The sequence below is a fragment of the Leucopleurus acutus genome (genome assembly GCF_964270905.1).
Source record: "Leucopleurus acutus genome assembly, chromosome: 9".
NCBI classification, from domain to species: domain Eukaryota; kingdom Metazoa; phylum Chordata; class Mammalia; order Artiodactyla; family Delphinidae; genus Leucopleurus; species Leucopleurus acutus.
In genome coordinates, this window is record NC_139144.1 from 81,671,579 (window position 1) to 81,690,385 (window position 18,807).

Below are 18,807 nucleotides of genomic sequence, written 5' to 3' on the forward strand. Positions count from 1 at the left end.
TTCACTTGAACTCTTAGAGGCTGTTGTAGGGTTATTAATTGGCCTAATCTCAATAATGTTGTGTCTCAGGGGATAGGGAAACCTGAGGAGAGGGAGAGAGTTGGAAGTACCACCAGTTGGTGGAGCAGTCAGGACACACACACGTCAATTAAGTCCGTTGTTTTATGTGGGTGAGGTCCATGGTGCCCCAAAACAATTACAATAGTAACATCAAAGATCAGTGACCACAGATCACTGTAACAAATATAACAATAATGAAAAAGCCTGAAACATTACAAGAATTACCAAAATGTGACACAGAGACACAAAGGGAGCAAATACTCTTGGAAAAATTGTGCCAACAGACTTGCTCAATGCAGGGTTGTCACAACCTTCAATTTGTAAAAAAAAAAAAAAAAAAAGAAAGAAAAGAAAAAGAGAAAAGAAAAAGAACACATACACAGTATCTGCAAAGCTCAGTAAAGTGAAGTGCAATAAGACATGGTATACTTGCACATAGCATATCATTCCATTTATGTGACACTCTAGGTTAGGTATAACTATAGAAATAATATTCTGATCAGTGTTTGCCAAGGGTTAGGTAGCCAGGGGAAGGGCTGATTACAAAGTAGCAGCATGAGGGAATTTGGGGGAGGTGATAAGACTATTTTTTATTTTGATTGTGCTGTTGGCTGTTGATTATATGACTCTGAATTTGTCAAAACTCACCAAAAGGATTGAATTTTACCAAAGGTAAATTTAAAAAGTGAATAAAATGATACAATGTTATATGAATGTGTAGAATATTAAATTCTATTATACTACTGCAAGCATATAAAAACTGAGTAAGTCTATAGAAGACTAAAAGGTAGCTTGGAAAAATGAAACAACGATGTGAATAAGAAATAATTCAATGGTCAACTTTTCTCTTGAACTTTTGTTATATTTTGAAATTATCTTGCAATACAGTTAAGTTTCAAAACTTCATTAAAAAGAAAGAATATAAAAAATAAACAATTTTAATTTTTCTAAAAATTTTGACTAAATATTGAGATTTTGTTTATGTTAAAAAAGCAAAATACATGTTTAGTCAGCTTCTTAAATAGATTATTAGTCTAAACATAATCACTGGAACAAAACGCTGTTTCAAATTCTTTAGTAAACCACCCCCCCCAAAACTTTACTAAAGGTGTTTTAAATAGTTTTGCAAAGTAAGAAGGCAGTAAGGCACTTATCTTGGCTTTAGAGAGAAAAATCCCCAAAGGAGGCTAAACATGTTAGAGTTGGAAAAGGTAGTTTAATTCAAATACATGTTACATTTGAAGTTCTCGCAGGATATCTATGTGGATCTGTTCAGTAATAATTATAACTCCGTGATAAGTATTATAAAGGAACACAAACAGGTGCATGTAGAATCTCAGATATGAAGAGTTTAACTTTCTCTGAGGCCTAATGAAGTAGGGTACATGTGAATTGAGTCTTAGAAAATGAAGAGGAGTTGGCTGGGTAAAGTAGGGGACAGCACTCCAAGTGGAAGCAACAGTACATGGAAAAGCATGATGGTGTGAGAGATCATGATGTGTTCCACACACTGTAATATTCAACTGGACATTTAATCCAGAGAGTAGGAGAGAATTCAAGCTTGGAAATACAAACAGAAAAAGTTAAATGATTCATTTATCAACATAAAAAATATCGTTCAAAGGAGATTTCACCAATAAGATGGTCTTCCACATGGACCCCCTAGTAAAGTATTAAAGCAAAATCTGCATATACTTCGACTTACTATAGCACGTCTTAGAATTTTGATAAAGGAATACAGGGAAGAAAAGGTAGAGTACCTTAAGGTGTCTTGCAACTTCTGGATTAAACAGAGGTGTTTTGATGTACTGAAAAAAGAGTGTTGCAATCCTTTTTCTGAGTCCTTCAAGGTTCTCATGTTTGACTCCTCTCATCATAAGGTCAACCTCCCTGTCAATCAATTCTAGAATTTCTTGAGTCAGTTTACATTCATGTTCCTGTTAAAACACAACCATATTCAGTATAGAATTTTAAAAATCACTAGTTTTTAAAATTATCACCCAAACAAACTGAAAACTACATTCCAAAGGTAACAAAACATTGCTGACATAAATATAAGTTGGTGCCACTAATTTAGAAAAAATTTTGACATTATCTAGTAGATCTTAAGATATGCATAATCTACAACCCAGCAATTCTACTCTTAAGTGCTTTAAAAAATGTGCACGGAGTCATCGTTCACACCAGCTCAAAATGAGAAACAACTAAATATCCATAAATAAATTGATTACATAAATAATGACGGCTTATTCATACAGTAGAGTATTACGTGATATATGGACATGAATTAACTAGAGCTATATACAGTAACAAGTTTAAATCTTACAAATTAATGTTGAGCAAATGAAGCAAGGCACAAAATAATACATACAGTCTCATTCCATTTAAATAAAATCCAAAAATAAACAACACTACACCGTATTATTTAGAGATGTATACAGAGGTGGTAACTATGAAGAAAAATCAAGGAAATGACTACCATGAAAGGCTGTATGGTAATTACTTTTAGAGGACGAGAGGGTGAGTTGCAGATATGAAGAGAAAGGGGGACGTTGGCAATGTCCTGTTTTGGGGCCAGAGGGCAGTAACAAGATTGGTGGTTTTATATTTGCTAAAATATACACGTATATTTTATACATGTTTTCTGCATGTTTATATAATTCACAATAATCTTTAACAAAGTAATAGAAATGATGGTGACTGAATAAGAAAGCCCAAGTAAGAGTGAAGTGATTAAAGTAGAAGGATTTAGAAGTAATAAAATAGAAGTAAGTTCCTCCGACTGCCCTCCGACTACAAAAACCATAGTTTGAATGAAGGAGTCAGAGGGTAACGTCAGTAACTGTAAAATAATGCTCTTCTCTTCTTTTTAATATGTACTTGGTATGGCTAATACAAGAGTCTGCATCAGTGGTCTTTGACCCTGAGGGCACATTAGAATGACCTAGGGAAGATTTTAAAAGATTTTAACAGTGCCCTCACACTTGAGAATCTGATTTAACTGCTCTGAAATGGGGCCTAGATTTCATTCCTATTCATTTATTCTCAAACTCTCTCCCTTTCTCTGTGTATCTCTTTCTCTCTTTCAAGCTCTCCAGATGATTCTAACATACACCCAGGATCAAAATTCACTGGTCTATATTAGCAACTGTCATCAAAATAATACTTATTATTTATTGAGGGCTCCCTATTTGTAAGCATTGAGACACATAAATTATATATTTTATTTATATTCTATATACATACGTATGTATAAATATATACACACATATATATGTGTATCTTCAAAGCAACTAATTTTACAGATGATGAAACTGATTTTCAGAAATATTAAATAACTAATCTACGGTTGTGCAGCCACCATAAACACAGCCAGACATCGAGTCATGCTTAAAAGCCTTAATCCTCCATCAAATACTGTTAAATAAATGTATATGTGGATATATTAGGTTAAACATATTAAGACATGCACAACTTATCTTTTATGAGTCCATCCTTTGGTTTTTTTAATTAACCAGCTAATGGTCCTAATTATGTCAAGTAAGAATATTTCTACTGTACTCTCTACCTGCACTCTCCTTTTGCCAATTTGGTCTTTCTACTGCCCTCTACAGACACCATGCTTATTTCCCACCTCTGGACCTATGGCTTCTCCCTCTCTTCCTATCTCTAGCTTCAAAGGCATAGTCACTTGACAAACATCTCTGAAAAGGCTGTCCAGAAAAAAGGCAGTCAATGCCTTATTGAGTCCATGCCTCTGCTTTCAAGATGGGCAGAAATATGAGAGACCTATGGGGACTTACCTTCCAACAAGAACCATTTACTCAACTACTTAAAGTGCCTTAAATCAATAACTGATGAGGAAAAGGAGGTAAAAATACTTATACTAATGCTGCATTAAAATTGCTAAAAATAAAATTTTCATTAAAAAGTGTGAAAATATATAGCCAATAATTGCTGTTTTATTGAACTGAGTTGAGTACTAATCTCATGCTGTATATATCTACATTCATTGCAAAGGTAAGGATACATCTACATTTAGAATATTCATTGTGTTATATTTACTTTTGTATGTGTCATAATATATAGTTTGAGAACTTGTAGATAAATGTTAATGCATAAACCATATCCTCCCCCAATTATACCCAAACAATATAGTTGTTCACAAAATAAAATTCATATATATAGACATTTATTATCTTTATAATTACTTAATACAAACCATCTTGTTTATTTTAGTATTCAATTTTTTTATTGATAGTGGTAGTGATACCCAAAAACTAAGAGAAACTAACGTACCTTTACAGTATGTTTGAGTGTTAACAGCACATCCAGTCTCTCATCTTGAGAGAGATTTTTCAGCACAATGCAGTTATAGATGTTTTGCAGCTCTCTGGCTCTGATGGTGAATTGTGTATCCATCTCAATTATTTTGCCATCAAATCTTCTCCATAGCTTTGGAGCTGAACACTTAAAAATAATGTTTATAATTATCAGTTAATTAAAAGTTCAAAAATAATTTTGTTCCTTCTACTATAAGTTAACCTTATTATCATGTGCTTTATGGAATAAAACTATCACTAAAACTTAAGAAAATTATTTGAAGAATTTGTAGACCATGGGAAAGTAAAACAATTTAGGAAAAAAAATATGAGAGAGCTTTAGTCTGCAGAAGTACAAACACTTCCTCAGGATTCAGAATTTGCTACTAATTTGTACTAACTAGTATGATGGTTAGCTTGATGGATTTATGAAATAATCCCTGGGGAACAAAGCATGCTATTTAGAATGCTAAAAAAATTATCTACTTGGTTCAGTTATACTGAGTTGTATGAATGTGTCTTGATCATGCCTTGCCAATTGAGAACAACCCTTGTGGAACAATGATTACAATCCTCAAGGCATTAGACCTACAGATATAGCAATATGGGACTCAGTTACAGTTCTGTTTCCTATAAAAATAAATCTATAACAAGTTCACAGTTCTTCACAAAGCAGATGTCCATAGGGAAACAGCTGTATTTAGCTATTTTAGCAGTGCTGTGGCCCCTGCCTCCCTGACAATGGCTAAGATTCTCACATCCTACTTCCAAATCTAGCTTGGTGCCTCCCAACATAGCCCGTCTCCTGAACTGAGGGTCAAAGATGGAGCTAACTTGCCCTGAAGCTCATGTGAGGAGTCCCAGGCTAAGAATTCAGAGAGAGGAAATGGAGTGAGTCCTCCACTGACTCAGGACCACAACAAAATATTTAAAGACTATGTTTGCCAATGCTTTTGTTCCCTCCTACTCAAACTACTGAGACTTTAAGAGAAGATGCATTGACCTAGAAAGAGCACAGTGAAAATTCACTGACTCTTCTACTTTAAGGTATAAAGCTGCTCAGTTTCTTTCCCTGATTATAATCTATCAAAAAGGAGGCTATGTTGATCACAATTTCTAACTGTCCAAATGCTGCATTTTTGTAGACTGATTGGTAATTGCTTTGGAGACCTGTAGTCCAATTTATGCCATACTTGAAAGCATTTAAATCTTAGATTTGATATAATTTAAAGTTTAAATAGAAGCCCATGTATCAAAATAAATCATCAGGAATGTAGAATAGCCAAATAGAGAAACCATTTAAGGCTGTATTTAGTATGACAGTAGTATGAATTTTTAGTTACAGCCTCAATTTTATTTTATTTTTTTACATTTCATATTAATTTTTTACATTTCATATTAATTTTTTTACATTTCATATTAGCTAAATTACATTGAAAACTACAAAGCTACCATTTAACAACTATATTTGATATGTTTTCAAAGTAATGGCATCATTTTCTGATCAAAGGTAAAATGAATGTTGTGCAGAGCTAGGAATCTCCATCAGAAACTTTAGATTCTCAGTTCTAGTTTTAATCTAGCAAATGAGAAGCTGCAGCCCTATGATTAATTTCTATTTTTAAGCCATAAATCTAATATTAAATAATATACAGTTAATTAGCAGATTGATAAAATTAATAAAATTTATTAAGGATTACAAAAGGGAAATAGCTCAATAGGAAAATATTTTATGATTTAATTATTATCACTTAGAAATTTTAAAAATATATTGTTTTAAATGGTTACAGCCTTGTTTGGGGTAGGCCTCAGAGTGTTACTGAAATCTAATGTTTGCTGCAAAGCTCTTTTTAAAGCCTTTAAGGAATAAGCAATCTTAGGCTAAGTTTCATATAGCAATATTCTAAAGTCTAACGCCTTAATCTTTGCACACAGTTTTCCTCAGGGTGGCTCTATTAAATGTAATTTCCCTTCTTCCAGTAATGTGATCAATACCTTTAGCTCTTCAGGCTGATAAGTTATTTCATTTGTAATAATCCAAGTACAATAACCTTTTAATGAAATGCTTAGTCCATCTACTTTATTGTGGTTTTTTTCAGCTGCTGTATTGATTTAACTCTACCTTCCCTCCAAGTTTTTAGCCCCATCTAAGACACTGTGATATAGTAATACCTTGGATTTTTTCCAAATATATTTAACATCCAAATTGTTTCTACCCTTTGATTTTTAACTTAAATCCTAACTTTTCTATAAAGATTCCTAACTACTATGGTTTGAAACCACTGAAATCACTATTATCTGTCCTATTGTACATGTAAACACACACACACACACACACACACACACACACACACACAGTATGCAATGGGGCAATGCAATTTGTTCTATAATTACAACTCTATTTCTCCTTACAGGTTATAAGAAATAAATTTCTTATGTAGTTTTATATATTTCACAGGGCCTACAGTATTCATTCATTCATTCAATAAGTATTTATTGTGTTTACTATAAACTGGTCAGTGTACTAGGTAGCAAGTAGATGAATTCTGATTTCATGAACTCTTAAATCTAAGAGCATAGAAAGATTAATAAATAATTAAAAGTTGATTATGCTTGATGATGCAGGTAAACAGGTAACTACAGTTTGATATGAAGCACTTAACTGGTGAAAAGAAAATAATATCTAAGATAAAACCTGAAGAATAACTAGGAGTTAGCCAGATTAAAGGAAACTGAGTGATATAATCAAAGATTCCTAGATTTGAAGTTTGAGTTCCCTAGTGTAAGCACTGAAATGACATTTAAAAAATCTGTTTGGCAAAGTTGTTTTTATATTTGGATTTATTTCTGCCAACACTGATAACCTGGTCTTCAAGTCTAAGCTTCTCTGATTGCAGGCCTTAAGGTATTTCTTTTATTCTGATGCAGGAAAATGTCAACTTTGCTTATTTCTCTTTCTATGTCTTTTTTTCTTTGAATGCTTTGACTACAATAAGAGATGTACAACAATCATGTTCTTAAATTGCTTCAGAAAACAGGAGCATAATAAATTCCACTTAGCTGCCAACAAATGAAACAGCATAGACTCTGGAGGAGAGGAACAGAAGAACAGCAGGAAGACACATTTTGAGGAAGGGAAGGTGGAGAGATAAAAACCTTGAGAGCAGCAAGCTTCCACAAAAGAGAAGAAATGGCTGCACTGTGAGAGACGGTCTTTTCTTTCTCCTAAATTAATACTCTAGACCCTCAGGGGACAAATTAAGAATAACACTAACCCCCCAGAGCTACTAGGTAGTGATCAACTTTTCTTTTACACAGCAAAGTGGTTTTGTCCGTCCATAGAGGACACCCCTGTGTACTGTGGTACTCAGAGAGAGGCAAGAGCTGGTTGCATTTTTCTATCCCATTACCTGTTGGCCACCTGAGTAAGGAGAAAAAAAATTAAATGACACAGCTAAAGTAGATTGCAGTTTTTTAGCTTGTGATTGTGAGAAGTGGTGTGTAAATCAAAGAGAATCAAAGAAATAAATGGCCTTGACTCTAGGGAAAACCTCTTGCAGAAATTCAAATTGTCTCTTTACACAGTTTGGGTAAGCAGTACCCAAGATATATTAGAAACTGACTGATGATTTTTCATTCAAATTTCTTGACCTGAATTTCTTCACCTCTGTCAATTTGTGAGTTTTTAACATTTGACAACCTGTGGATGTCAATGTTTGATGTGATAAAATTACAAATTTTTTAACTAATGCTTCAAAAATCTTTAAACTTTTTATGGAGAATGAAGGCTTAGTATAGAGTCCCTAATAACTGATTAGTTCAGTGCTTTTATTGGACTAATTTAAAATAGTAATCATTCACTACTCAGAGAAATTCTGTGTCCAGGATAAGAAGATAAAAAATAAAATATTAGTTCAATACACTACATAATACTTAGACACACTGAAGTTAAACTAAAACCAAACCATAAAATTTTATTTTCCAGAGTTATTTCCAAATTATGGGAAAGTAAATATTCTCTTTACATATCTATATGTTATGGTGCTAAATGTGGATCTTAAAATCCGCATCATGGCCCTGGTTGTTAGTGTTAACATTTGAAAAAAGCTCTGACCTTATCTAGCCTCAGGGATTACTTATAAGCTGTTTTTTCTTAGCAATCAAAAAAACTGTAGAATAAGTTACTTCAAGTTTCATGAAATCAACACTGACTCCTCCTGAATATTTATTGGAGACAATGCTAGGCATGGGTAGGGTGGGATAGGCATAAAACGGAATAGAACTGGTATAACTATTTACAACAAAAGACTATAAAATCTACCTTAACTGTTTTCTATGATGTTTATCATGGCACCATATACAAAAAGGTGATTTAAATGACTTTGTATTAGAATAACAAAGATTTCACAATTTACTATAACAGGTTAAAAGCAGGTCAAAAGTCACCGTTGGTCAATATTTTTAAAGAATGGACTAATTAGGGTACGTAATGGACTGGGGATTGACCTCAAGTGCAGCTGTTCCATTCCGTGGTTGTGTTTTGTCTTGCCCTGTATAACACTTTGGTCAAAACTGAGGTAAAATTCTCTTGTATCAGCTAAAATGTCCATTTCCTCTAAGTCTTAGCCTGGGGATTGGTGAGATTAACTGGTTTATCAGCTGGGTGACCACAGGTTCAGAACCCCAATTCTAAAACCTATGACCCACACAAAAACCTATGACCCACAAAAAAGCCTTTCCCTTGATTTCTACAAGTTTTTGTGGCTAACTTTTCCATCCTTCCTGTCATCTTCTGATCCTGCATCTTTGTGTGCTGCCCTGAATCAGTCATTAAGGCCCAGTCATTTCTCTTGCTCCTTTTCCTCTTATGGAAAAAAAAAAAATCATCTTGCACTTAATATTTCAATTATTAGTGATATAATTAATGAAGTTACAAGAAGCCACATTGTGTCCCACTGCCTTCTAACTGTCCTCCCTCTACTCTCTCTCCTGGCAACACTCGAAAACCTCCGTTTTCCTGGGATAGAGCAATTCTTCCCATACTCAGGATCCTTTAGGGTCTCAGATTCTACCCCAAAACGTATCAAAGTATTTACCAAAAAAAAAAAAATCTTCCTTCCTCACAGGAATTCTCATGAACAAAATCTCCCCATCTCATCTTTTTTGGCGACATTTAAAGAACTTCTTACAAAGTTATACTTCATGACAGAGAGTAATCGTCATCAACTGGCTCCAGAGGCGCTTTTATATGTTGGGACTTGATCTACCTTTGGACTCTCTATAACTTAAAACATGTTTAGGGACAATGCTAGACATGAAGCTGGAGGTTGGGGGGTGGGGTGAGGGGTGTGCAGGCATAATGAAGAATAGACATTGTATAAGTATTTACAACAAGCATTTAAAATCGCTTACAGGAAACAAAGCAGCAGATGAAGCACAAGCAGGAAGTCCTGTACAAGGTTCAGCCTTAAATAAGGAAGGTAAGTACCACCCATCTTCCCTGTCCATTGGCACCTGAGAGGCCTCCAGCTCTTTCTTGTGCCCTGGGTCCATGTTGTCCTCTTAAGGTTAACAATCAGACACATAAGGAACACAGTTCCCAGTGATGAAGCTGGATTCAACATAGAGCAACTTGCTAAAGGAATAAGTTTAGTTCAAAATATGACTCTGGAGAAGTATGAATATTATGGCTTCCATACAGTAGAACTCAGCTATTCTAGAATGAAGATATTCAAGAATTTGAAATGATAGTATCTACACTGCATATTTTCTCATAGTACCTGAAATATAAAATTACAAATCATTGGGGCTTCCTTGGTGGGGCAGTGGTTAAGAATCCACCTGCCAATGCAGGGGATATGGGTTCATTCCCTGGTCCGGGAAGATCTCACATGCCACAGAGCAGCTAAGCCCGTGTGCCACAACTGCTGAGCCTGTGCTCTACAGCCCACGAGCCACAATTAGTGGAGCCCGCACATCACACTACTAAAGCCTGTGCTCCGCAACAAGAGAAGCCACTGCAATGAGAAGCCCGCGCACCGCAACGGAGAGTAGCCCCAGCTCGCCACCCGCGCACAGCAACAAAGACCCAATGCAACCAAAAATAAATAAATAAAATAAATTTTTTTAAAAAAATTACAAACCATTATTTATTTCCCTTATTTTTCCTCCCTACCTTCCTCCACAAGCACTTATTGATACTCTGTGATGAGCATTGAGTTAGGATATGAGGCTATGCAGATAAAAGATGGCTCTTGCCTTAAGAAACTCAGAATCTAGGAAGGATTCAGACATGTAAACAGATATAATAAAAACTGACCACAATGTACTAAGACAAAAATGAAACAGAGTCTTATGAAGGTATAGAGTACAGGCTAAAGTAGGAGGATCGGTGATCCTTCCCAGAAGAAGGGACATCTGAGCTTGTTTTGAAGGGTGACTACTTGGTTACTGAAGAAGGAAGGAAAGGATGTTCCATGTAAAGGCCACAGCAGATGCAAAGGCATTGAGAGCATGTGGTCTTTCTGTGAACGTGCAAGTAACTGAGCGTAGCTGAAACAGTATGGCTGTAGTGTGCAAGCAGAGATGATAAACAACTGTGGGATGGGTCAGGTGTGCCAAGAATCGACTATAAAAGTCCTTGTTCCTTGAGGGCAACAAGGAGGGCCAGGGGCAGAGTTGTGTTGAATGAGGTCCCTGTGGCAACAATACGGATGATGGAGGAGGGAATTAAGAAGTGAGACTGGAGGTCGAAAGCCTCATTTGGGGACATAAAGTAATCCAGATGGGAAGGAAATCCAGATCCAATTAAATCAGTGTCAAGCTTACACACACAAGGCAAGACCTGTCTCATGACAGCCTCTCAGAGGAGATAGGGAAGCAGGAGAGGGGAGCTGTTCCATAACATCTCAGAAGCTTCCCATCCTCTCCAGTGCCAGCAGGATCACAAGGCATTCCACCAAGACTCAGATTAGCTGTGGTTCAAGTCTTTGTTTACGTGGCGTATTTGGATACACGCAAGGTCATCAAGGTGCATGGCAGAGCCACTTCCCTGTAGGCAGTGGTAGTGAGTTTGGAAAGGAAGAAGTAAAGAACTGAGGAGATTATTAAAGTAATAGAACAGACAGTTTAGTGGCTAAGTGGGACGTCAAGAACAATGCCCAGGTTTCTGTCTGAAGCAACTTAAGTAGATGATGAAACATTCACAGAAGATAAATTATGCGAGTGTTACAGAAGAGGATCAGTTTGGGGGTGAGGGGTCAAGGAAAGGTAAGATGATATGACTCAGGGTTTGACATGTCAACTTGAGGTTTACTCTGGGGACATCCAAAGAGCAATGATAGTAGGCAATTCAGAATGTGATTTGGAAGATCCTAGGAGAGGTCTGGCCTGGAACTGTAGGGAGTTCCAGGATGCAGGCAGTAGTTAAAACCACAAGAAAAATTGAGATCAAACAGGAGAGCGTATAAGTAAGGTGAGTGGGGGGCATTTATAGTATCAAAAAATATGGTTTTTAAGAACAAATGTTCTCAAATAACAAGAATCATACAACCAGAATCACTACACGAGAATATCTTGAAGAACTCCATCCCTTTTCTTCTGGTGGCTGGATTGGCTTTTAATTGTTTGGAAAGATCAAGTTTATAAAAGGAAATTGGTCACTATGGAAACAGGCTATTCAATATCAAGCAGGCAGTTTCACCACAAAAGGGTAATTACTTTAGTTTTTCCCTTAATTGTATGTTTTCATGGTTTTCAATAATCATATATCCTTTGGGTCAGAAATTTCTAGTCACTTAATGAGCTGGTGAACAAAAGCAGAAACACTAGTCTATAGCTATTTCCCCCAGGTTGCTTACTATGGGGCACTGCAGATCCAGACATTTTGTGACTTCAATACTCTACATTTTATCAGGGTGTGCAATTCATCTAATTTCTATAGCCAGCCTAAGTCTAAATGAACAGAGTCACAAAGGTGGTGTCTCCATTTTTCCCTTCATAGCTCTTTTCTTAAGAACACGTTAATTTTATGTGACTTGTCAATCGTTATTCTAGGCTGCAGTGAAAATCTAAAGCTGTATAAGAAGAAAGAAAAATATATATAAAATTTAAATAAATATGTCACCAAAATACTAAACAAAATTCACACAAATTCTTACAATGTAAGTCTCTTCTTTAGTTCATTATTCTATGTTTTTAAATTCAGGATACATTCATATTTAAATAATTGTTACTTCAATAACCTTATCCAAAAAAGCTTGTATCGATGCTTCCTGGTTAGCCGTATAAGCGATGTATCTATGTCTCCCAATGGAAGCAATTATCTGGGTCTCTTTTTCCAGGAGTTCACACAAAGCAGCTTTCCTTTCAGCTCCAGTGAAAGACTGGTTAATGCGTGCAAGTTCTTCTTGCTTCCAGACTAGAGGAATAACATAAAAGACTCTTGAGTTTTTAAAATCCCACATCTTTACAGAACATTTTTTACTATCACCTCCAGACAAGTGTATTTTATTTTTATAACAATCTAAATAACATTATATTATGAATAGAATCATTCATATTGTACACCTGATATATGAAAAAAATAGGATGAAATGAAAGCTGAGAGACGTAAAGCAATAAAAGTAGAGTCAAACTAACAGAAGCTGTAAGACATCAGTACAGATCATGTCAAATTATGCCTCCAAGTAAGCATGCACACCCCCCAGTACTGGAACAAATATGGCTTGGATTTGTGGCAGCCATGAACGTGTCCTGCTCAGATCTCCCTCCAAGAAAGTACCTGTAGCTAGGAGTACAGGTGGCTGACGGTACCAGCTATAGCACTTCGGATCTGCCGCCATATTGGAGCAGAGGCCACACTTTTCCCACACTTACTCCCAGTCAATGAGTAAGAACCATGGGAGAAGCAGGGCCTGGCCATGTCTGCCCAATAGTGGTCTCTTCTGTGGTCAATCAGAGCTGACCGTCAGGCCGGCTCAGACTTCCTCAGAACTCTACCTGTTTGAAGATATCCATCCCTCGTCCTCATTCCTTCCCTCTCTGCTTTCACAGGTGTCAACCTACATCTCAATCTGAAGACTTTCTTTGCCTTTCCCTGCTCTCTCTTCCCTGTATCTTTCACTTCAAACTCCATCTTGGTGTCTGCTTTCCCCAGTACCCAAATTGACAGTTTTATGTAGAAATGTTGACTTCAATTGTTTTCTTCATTATTAGCACTTTTAGAACGATTTTCCATTTCTTTACAAAACCCTAATTATATCAGCAAATGTTATAAAGTAATTACATTTACACTTAAACCAATGAATTAAGTTAGAATAATATTTACAATATTTTAAAGTGTTGGTTACTATCAACAAAGACTGTGTTGCACATTACTATATATAAAACAGATAATCAACAAGGACCTACAGTATAGCACAGGGAACTCTACTCAGTACTCTGTAATAACTTATATGGGAAAAGAATCTGAAAAAGAATAGATATATGTATAACTAAATCACTTTGCTGTACACCTGAAACTAACACAACATTGTAAATCAACTATACTCCAATATAAAATAAAAATTAAAAATAGAATGTGTTGCATGAAATACATCCTAAAACCAAACCATAAAATGCCAAAGAATAGTACTTTTATAAACTCACTTTACCTAAAGATTACACCATATTCTCAAAATTAACCTCAGAAAATACAGAGTGAATGGACTTCCGGGAAGATGGCGGAAGAGTAAGACGCGGAGATCACCTTCCTCTCCACAGATACACCAGAAATACATCTACGCGTGGAACAACTCCTACGGAGCACCTACTGAACGCTGGCAGAAGACCTCAGACCTCCCAAAAGGCAAGGAACCCCCCACGTACCTGGTTAGGGCAAAAGAAAAAACTAAACAGAGACAAAAGGATAGGGACGGGTCCTGCACCAGCGGGAGAGAGCTGTGAAGGAGGAAAAGTGTCCACACACTAGGAAGCCCCTTCGCGGGTGGAGACTTCGGGAGGCGGAGTGGGGGAGCTTGGGAGCCGCGGAGGAGAGCACAGCAACAGGGGTGCGGAGGGCAAAGCAGAGAGATTCCAGCGCAGAGGATCGGGCCGACCGGCACTCAACAGCCGAGAGGCTTGTCTGCTCGCCCGCTGGGGCGGGCGGGACTGGGAGCTGAGGCTCCGGCTTTTGTCAGAGCGCCGGGAGAGGACTGAGGTTGGCGGCGTAAACACAGCCTGCAGGGCGTTGGTGCACCGCGGCTGGCCGGGAGAGAGTCCGGGGAGGGGTCTGGACCTGCCGAAGAAGCAAGAGACTTTTACGTCCCTCTTTGTTACCTGGTGCACGAGGAGAGGGGATTAAGAACGCTGCTTGAGAGAGCTCCAGGGACGGGCGCGAGCCGCGGCTAAGAGTGCGGAGCCCAGAGACGGACATGGGACGCTAAGGCCGCTGCTGCCGCCGCCAGGAGGCCTGTGTGCGAACACAGGTCACTAGCCACACGCCCTTCCGGGGAGCCTGTGCAGCCTGCCACTGGCAGGGTCCCGGGATCCAGGGACGGCTCCCCCAGGAGAACGCACGGCGCGCCTAGGCTGCAACGTCACGCCGACCTCTGCCGCTGCAGGCCCGCCCCGCACTCCGTGACCCTCCCTACCCCCCGGCCAGGGTGAGCCAGAGCCTCCGAATCAGCGGCTCCTTTAACCCCGTCCTGTCTGACCAAAGAACAGACGCCCTCCGACGACCTACACGCACAGGCGGGGCCAAATCCAAAGCTGAGCCCCTGGGAACTGTGAGAACAAAGAAGAGAAAGGGAAATCTCTCCCAGCAGCCTCAGAAGCAGCGGATTAAAGCTCCACAATCAACTTGATGTACCTGCATCTGTGGAATACGTGAATAGGCAACGAATCATCCCAAATTAAGGAGCCCTGTGGATGAAAGGCTCTGGGTGCTGCAGCCAGGAGTCAGTGCTGTGCCTCTGAGGTGGGAGAGCCAACTTCAGGACACTGGTCCACAAGAGGCCTCCCAGCTGCACATAATATCAAACAGCAAAAATCTCCGAGAGATCTCCATCTCAACGCCAGCACCCAGCTTCACTCAACGACCAGCAAGCTACAGTGCTGGACATCCTATGCCAAACAACTAGCAAGACAGGAACACAACCCCACCCATTAGCAGAGAGGCTGCCCAAAATCATAATAAGTCTACAGACACCCCAAAACACACCACCAAACGTGGACCTGCCCACCAGAAAGACAAGATCCAGCCTCATCCACCAGAACACAGGCACTAGTACCATCCACCAGGAAGCCTACACAACCCACTGAACCAACCTTAGCCACTGCGGACAGACACAAAAAACAACAGGAACTACGAACCTTCCGCCTGCAAAAAAGGAGACCCCAAACACAGTAAGATAAGCAAAATGAAAAGACAGAAAAACACACAGCAGATGAAGGAGCAAGATAAAAACCCACCAGACCTAACAAATGAAGAGGAAATAGGCAGTCTACCTGAAAAAGAATTCAGAATAATGATAGTAAGTTTGATCCGAAATCTTGGAGATAGAATGGACAATAGAATGGACAAATTGCAAGAATCAGTTAACAAGGACCTAGAAGAACTAAAGATGAAACAAGCAACGATGAACAACACAATAAATGAAATTAAAAGTACTCTAGATGGGATCAATAGCAGAATAACTGAGGCAGAAGAACGGATAAGTGACCTGGAAGATAAAATAGTGGAAATAACTACTGCAGAGCAGAATAAAGAAAAAAGAATGAAAAGAACTGAGGACAGTCTCAGAGACCTCTGGGACAACATTAAACGCACCAACATTCGAATTATAGGGGTTCCAGAAGAAGAAGAGAAAAAGAAAGGGACTGAGAAAATATTTGAAGAGATTATAGTTGAAAACTTCCCTAATATGGGAAAGGAAATAGTTAATCAAGTCCAGGAAGCACAGAGAGTCCCATACAGGATAAATCCAAGGAGAAATACGCCAAGACACATATTAATCAAACTGTCAAAAATTAAATACAAAGAAAACATATTAAAAGCAACAAGGGAAAAACAACAAATAACACACAAGGGAATCCCCATAAGGTTAACAGCTGATCTTTCAGCAGAAACTCTGCAAGCCAGAAGGGAGTGGCAGGACATATTGAAAGTGTTGAAGGAGAAAAACCTGCAACCAAGATTACTCTACCCAGCAAGGATCTCATTCAGATTTGATGGAGAAATTAAAACCTTTACAGACAAGCAAAAGCTGAGAGAGTTCAGCACCACCAAACCAGCTCTACAACAACTGCTAAAGGAACTTCTCTAGGCAAGAAACACAAAAGAAGGAAAGGACCTACAATAACGAACCCAAAACAATTAAGAAAATGGGAATAGGAACACACATATCGATAATTACCTTAAATGTAAATGGACTAAATGCTCCCACCAAAAGACACAGATTGGCTGAATGGATACAAAAACAAGACCCATATATTTGCTGTCTACAAGAGACCCACTTCAGACCTAGAGACACATACAGACTGAAAGTAAGGGGATGGAAAAAGGTATTTCATGCAAATGGAAACCAAAAGAAAGCTGGAGTAGCAATTCTCATATCAGACAAAATAGACTTTAAAACAAAGACTATTAGAAGAGACAAAGAAGGACACTACATAATGATCAAGGGATCGATCCAAGAGGAAGATATAACAATTGTAAATATTTATGCACCCAACATAGGTGCACCTCAATACATAAGGCAAATACAACCATAAAAGGGGAAATCGACAGTAACACATTCATAGTAGGGGACTTTAACACCCCACTTTCACCAATGGACAGATCATCCAAAATGAAAATAAATAAGGAAACACAAGCTTTAAATGATACATTAAATGAGATGGAGTTAACTGATACGTATAGGACATTCCATCCAAAAACAACAGAATACACATTTTTCTCAAGTGCTCATGGAACATTCTCCAGGATAGATCATATCTTGGGTCACAAATCAAGCCTTGGTAAATTTAAGAAAATTGAAATTGTATCAAGTATCTTTTCTGACCACAACGCCATGAGACTAGATATCAATTACAGGAAAAGATCTGTAAAAAATACAAACACATGGAGGCTAAACAATACACTACTTAATAATGAAGTGATCACTGAAGAAATCAAAGAGGAAATCAAAAAATACCTAGAAACAAATGACAATGGAGACACAACGACCCAAAACCTGTGGGATGCAGCAAAAGCAGTTCTAAGGGGGAAGTTTATAGCAATACAAGCCCACCTTAAGAAGCAGGAAACATCTCGAATAAACAACCTAACCTTGCACCTCAAGCAATTAGAGAAAGAAGAACAAAAAAACCCCAAAGCTAGCAGAAGGAAAGAAATCATAAAAATCAGATCAGAAATAAATGAAAAAGAAATGAAGGAAACAATAGCAAAGATCAATAAAACTAAAAGCTGGTTCTTTGAGAAGATAAACAAAATAGATAAACCACTAGCCAGACTGATCAAGAAAAAAAGGGAGAAGACTCAAATCAATAGAATTAGAAATGAAAAAGGAGAGGTAACAACTGACACTGCAGAAATAAAAGAGATCATGAGAGATTACTACAAGCAACTCTATGCCAATAAAATGGACAATCTGGAAGAAATGGACAAATTCTTAGAAATGCACAACCTGCCAAGACTGAATCAGGAAGAAATAGAAAATATGAACAGACCAATCACAAGCACTGAAATTGAAACTGTGATTAAAAATCTTCCAACAAAGAAAAGCCCAGGACCAGATGGCTTCACAGGCGAATTCTATCAAACATTTAGAGAAGAGCTAACACCTATCCTTCTCAAACTCTTCCAAAATATAGCAGAGGGAGGAACACTCCCAAACTCCTTCTACGAGGCCACCATCACCTTGATACCAAAACCAGACAAGGATGTCACAAAGAAAGAAAACTACAGGCCAATATCACTGATGAACATAGATGCAAAAATCCTCAACAAAATACTAGCAAACAGAATCCAACAGCACATTAAAAGGATCATACACCATGATCAAGTGGGGTTTATTCCAGGAATGCAAGGATTCTTCAATATACGCAAATCTATCAATGTGATAAACCATATTAACAAACTGAAGGAGAAAAACCATATGATCATCTCAATAGATGCAGAGAAAGCTTTTGACAAAATTCAACACCCATTTATGATAAAAACCCTGCAGAAAGTAGGCATAGAGGGAACTTTCCTCAACATAATAAAGGCCATATATGACAAGCCCACAGCACACATCATCCTCAATGGTGAAAAACTGAAAGCATTTCCACTAAGATCAGGAACAAGACAAGGTTGCCCACTCTCACCACTCTTATTCAACATAGTTTTGGAAGTTTTAGCCACAGCAATCAGAGAAGAAAAGGAAATAAAAGGAATCCAAAT

At 37.8% G+C, this 18,807-nt stretch overlaps 1 protein-coding gene across 1 annotated transcript in view; it reads right to left on the reverse strand.

The window, feature by feature from the left end:
- The window catches only part of IQUB (IQ motif and ubiquitin domain containing), a 132,013-nt gene that overhangs the window by 76,331 nt on the left and 36,875 nt on the right, over window positions 1–18,807 (reverse strand). Inside the window, exons 8-10 of the mRNA XM_082846796.1 lie at window positions 12,626–12,801; window positions 4,360–4,530; window positions 1,821–1,997 (exon numbers count right to left, since the gene is read on the reverse strand). Coding sequence (XP_082702922.1) covers window positions 1,821–1,997; window positions 4,360–4,530; window positions 12,626–12,801 — 524 coding nt within the window. The remainder of the gene's footprint in view (window positions 1–1,820; window positions 1,998–4,359; window positions 4,531–12,625; window positions 12,802–18,807) is intronic.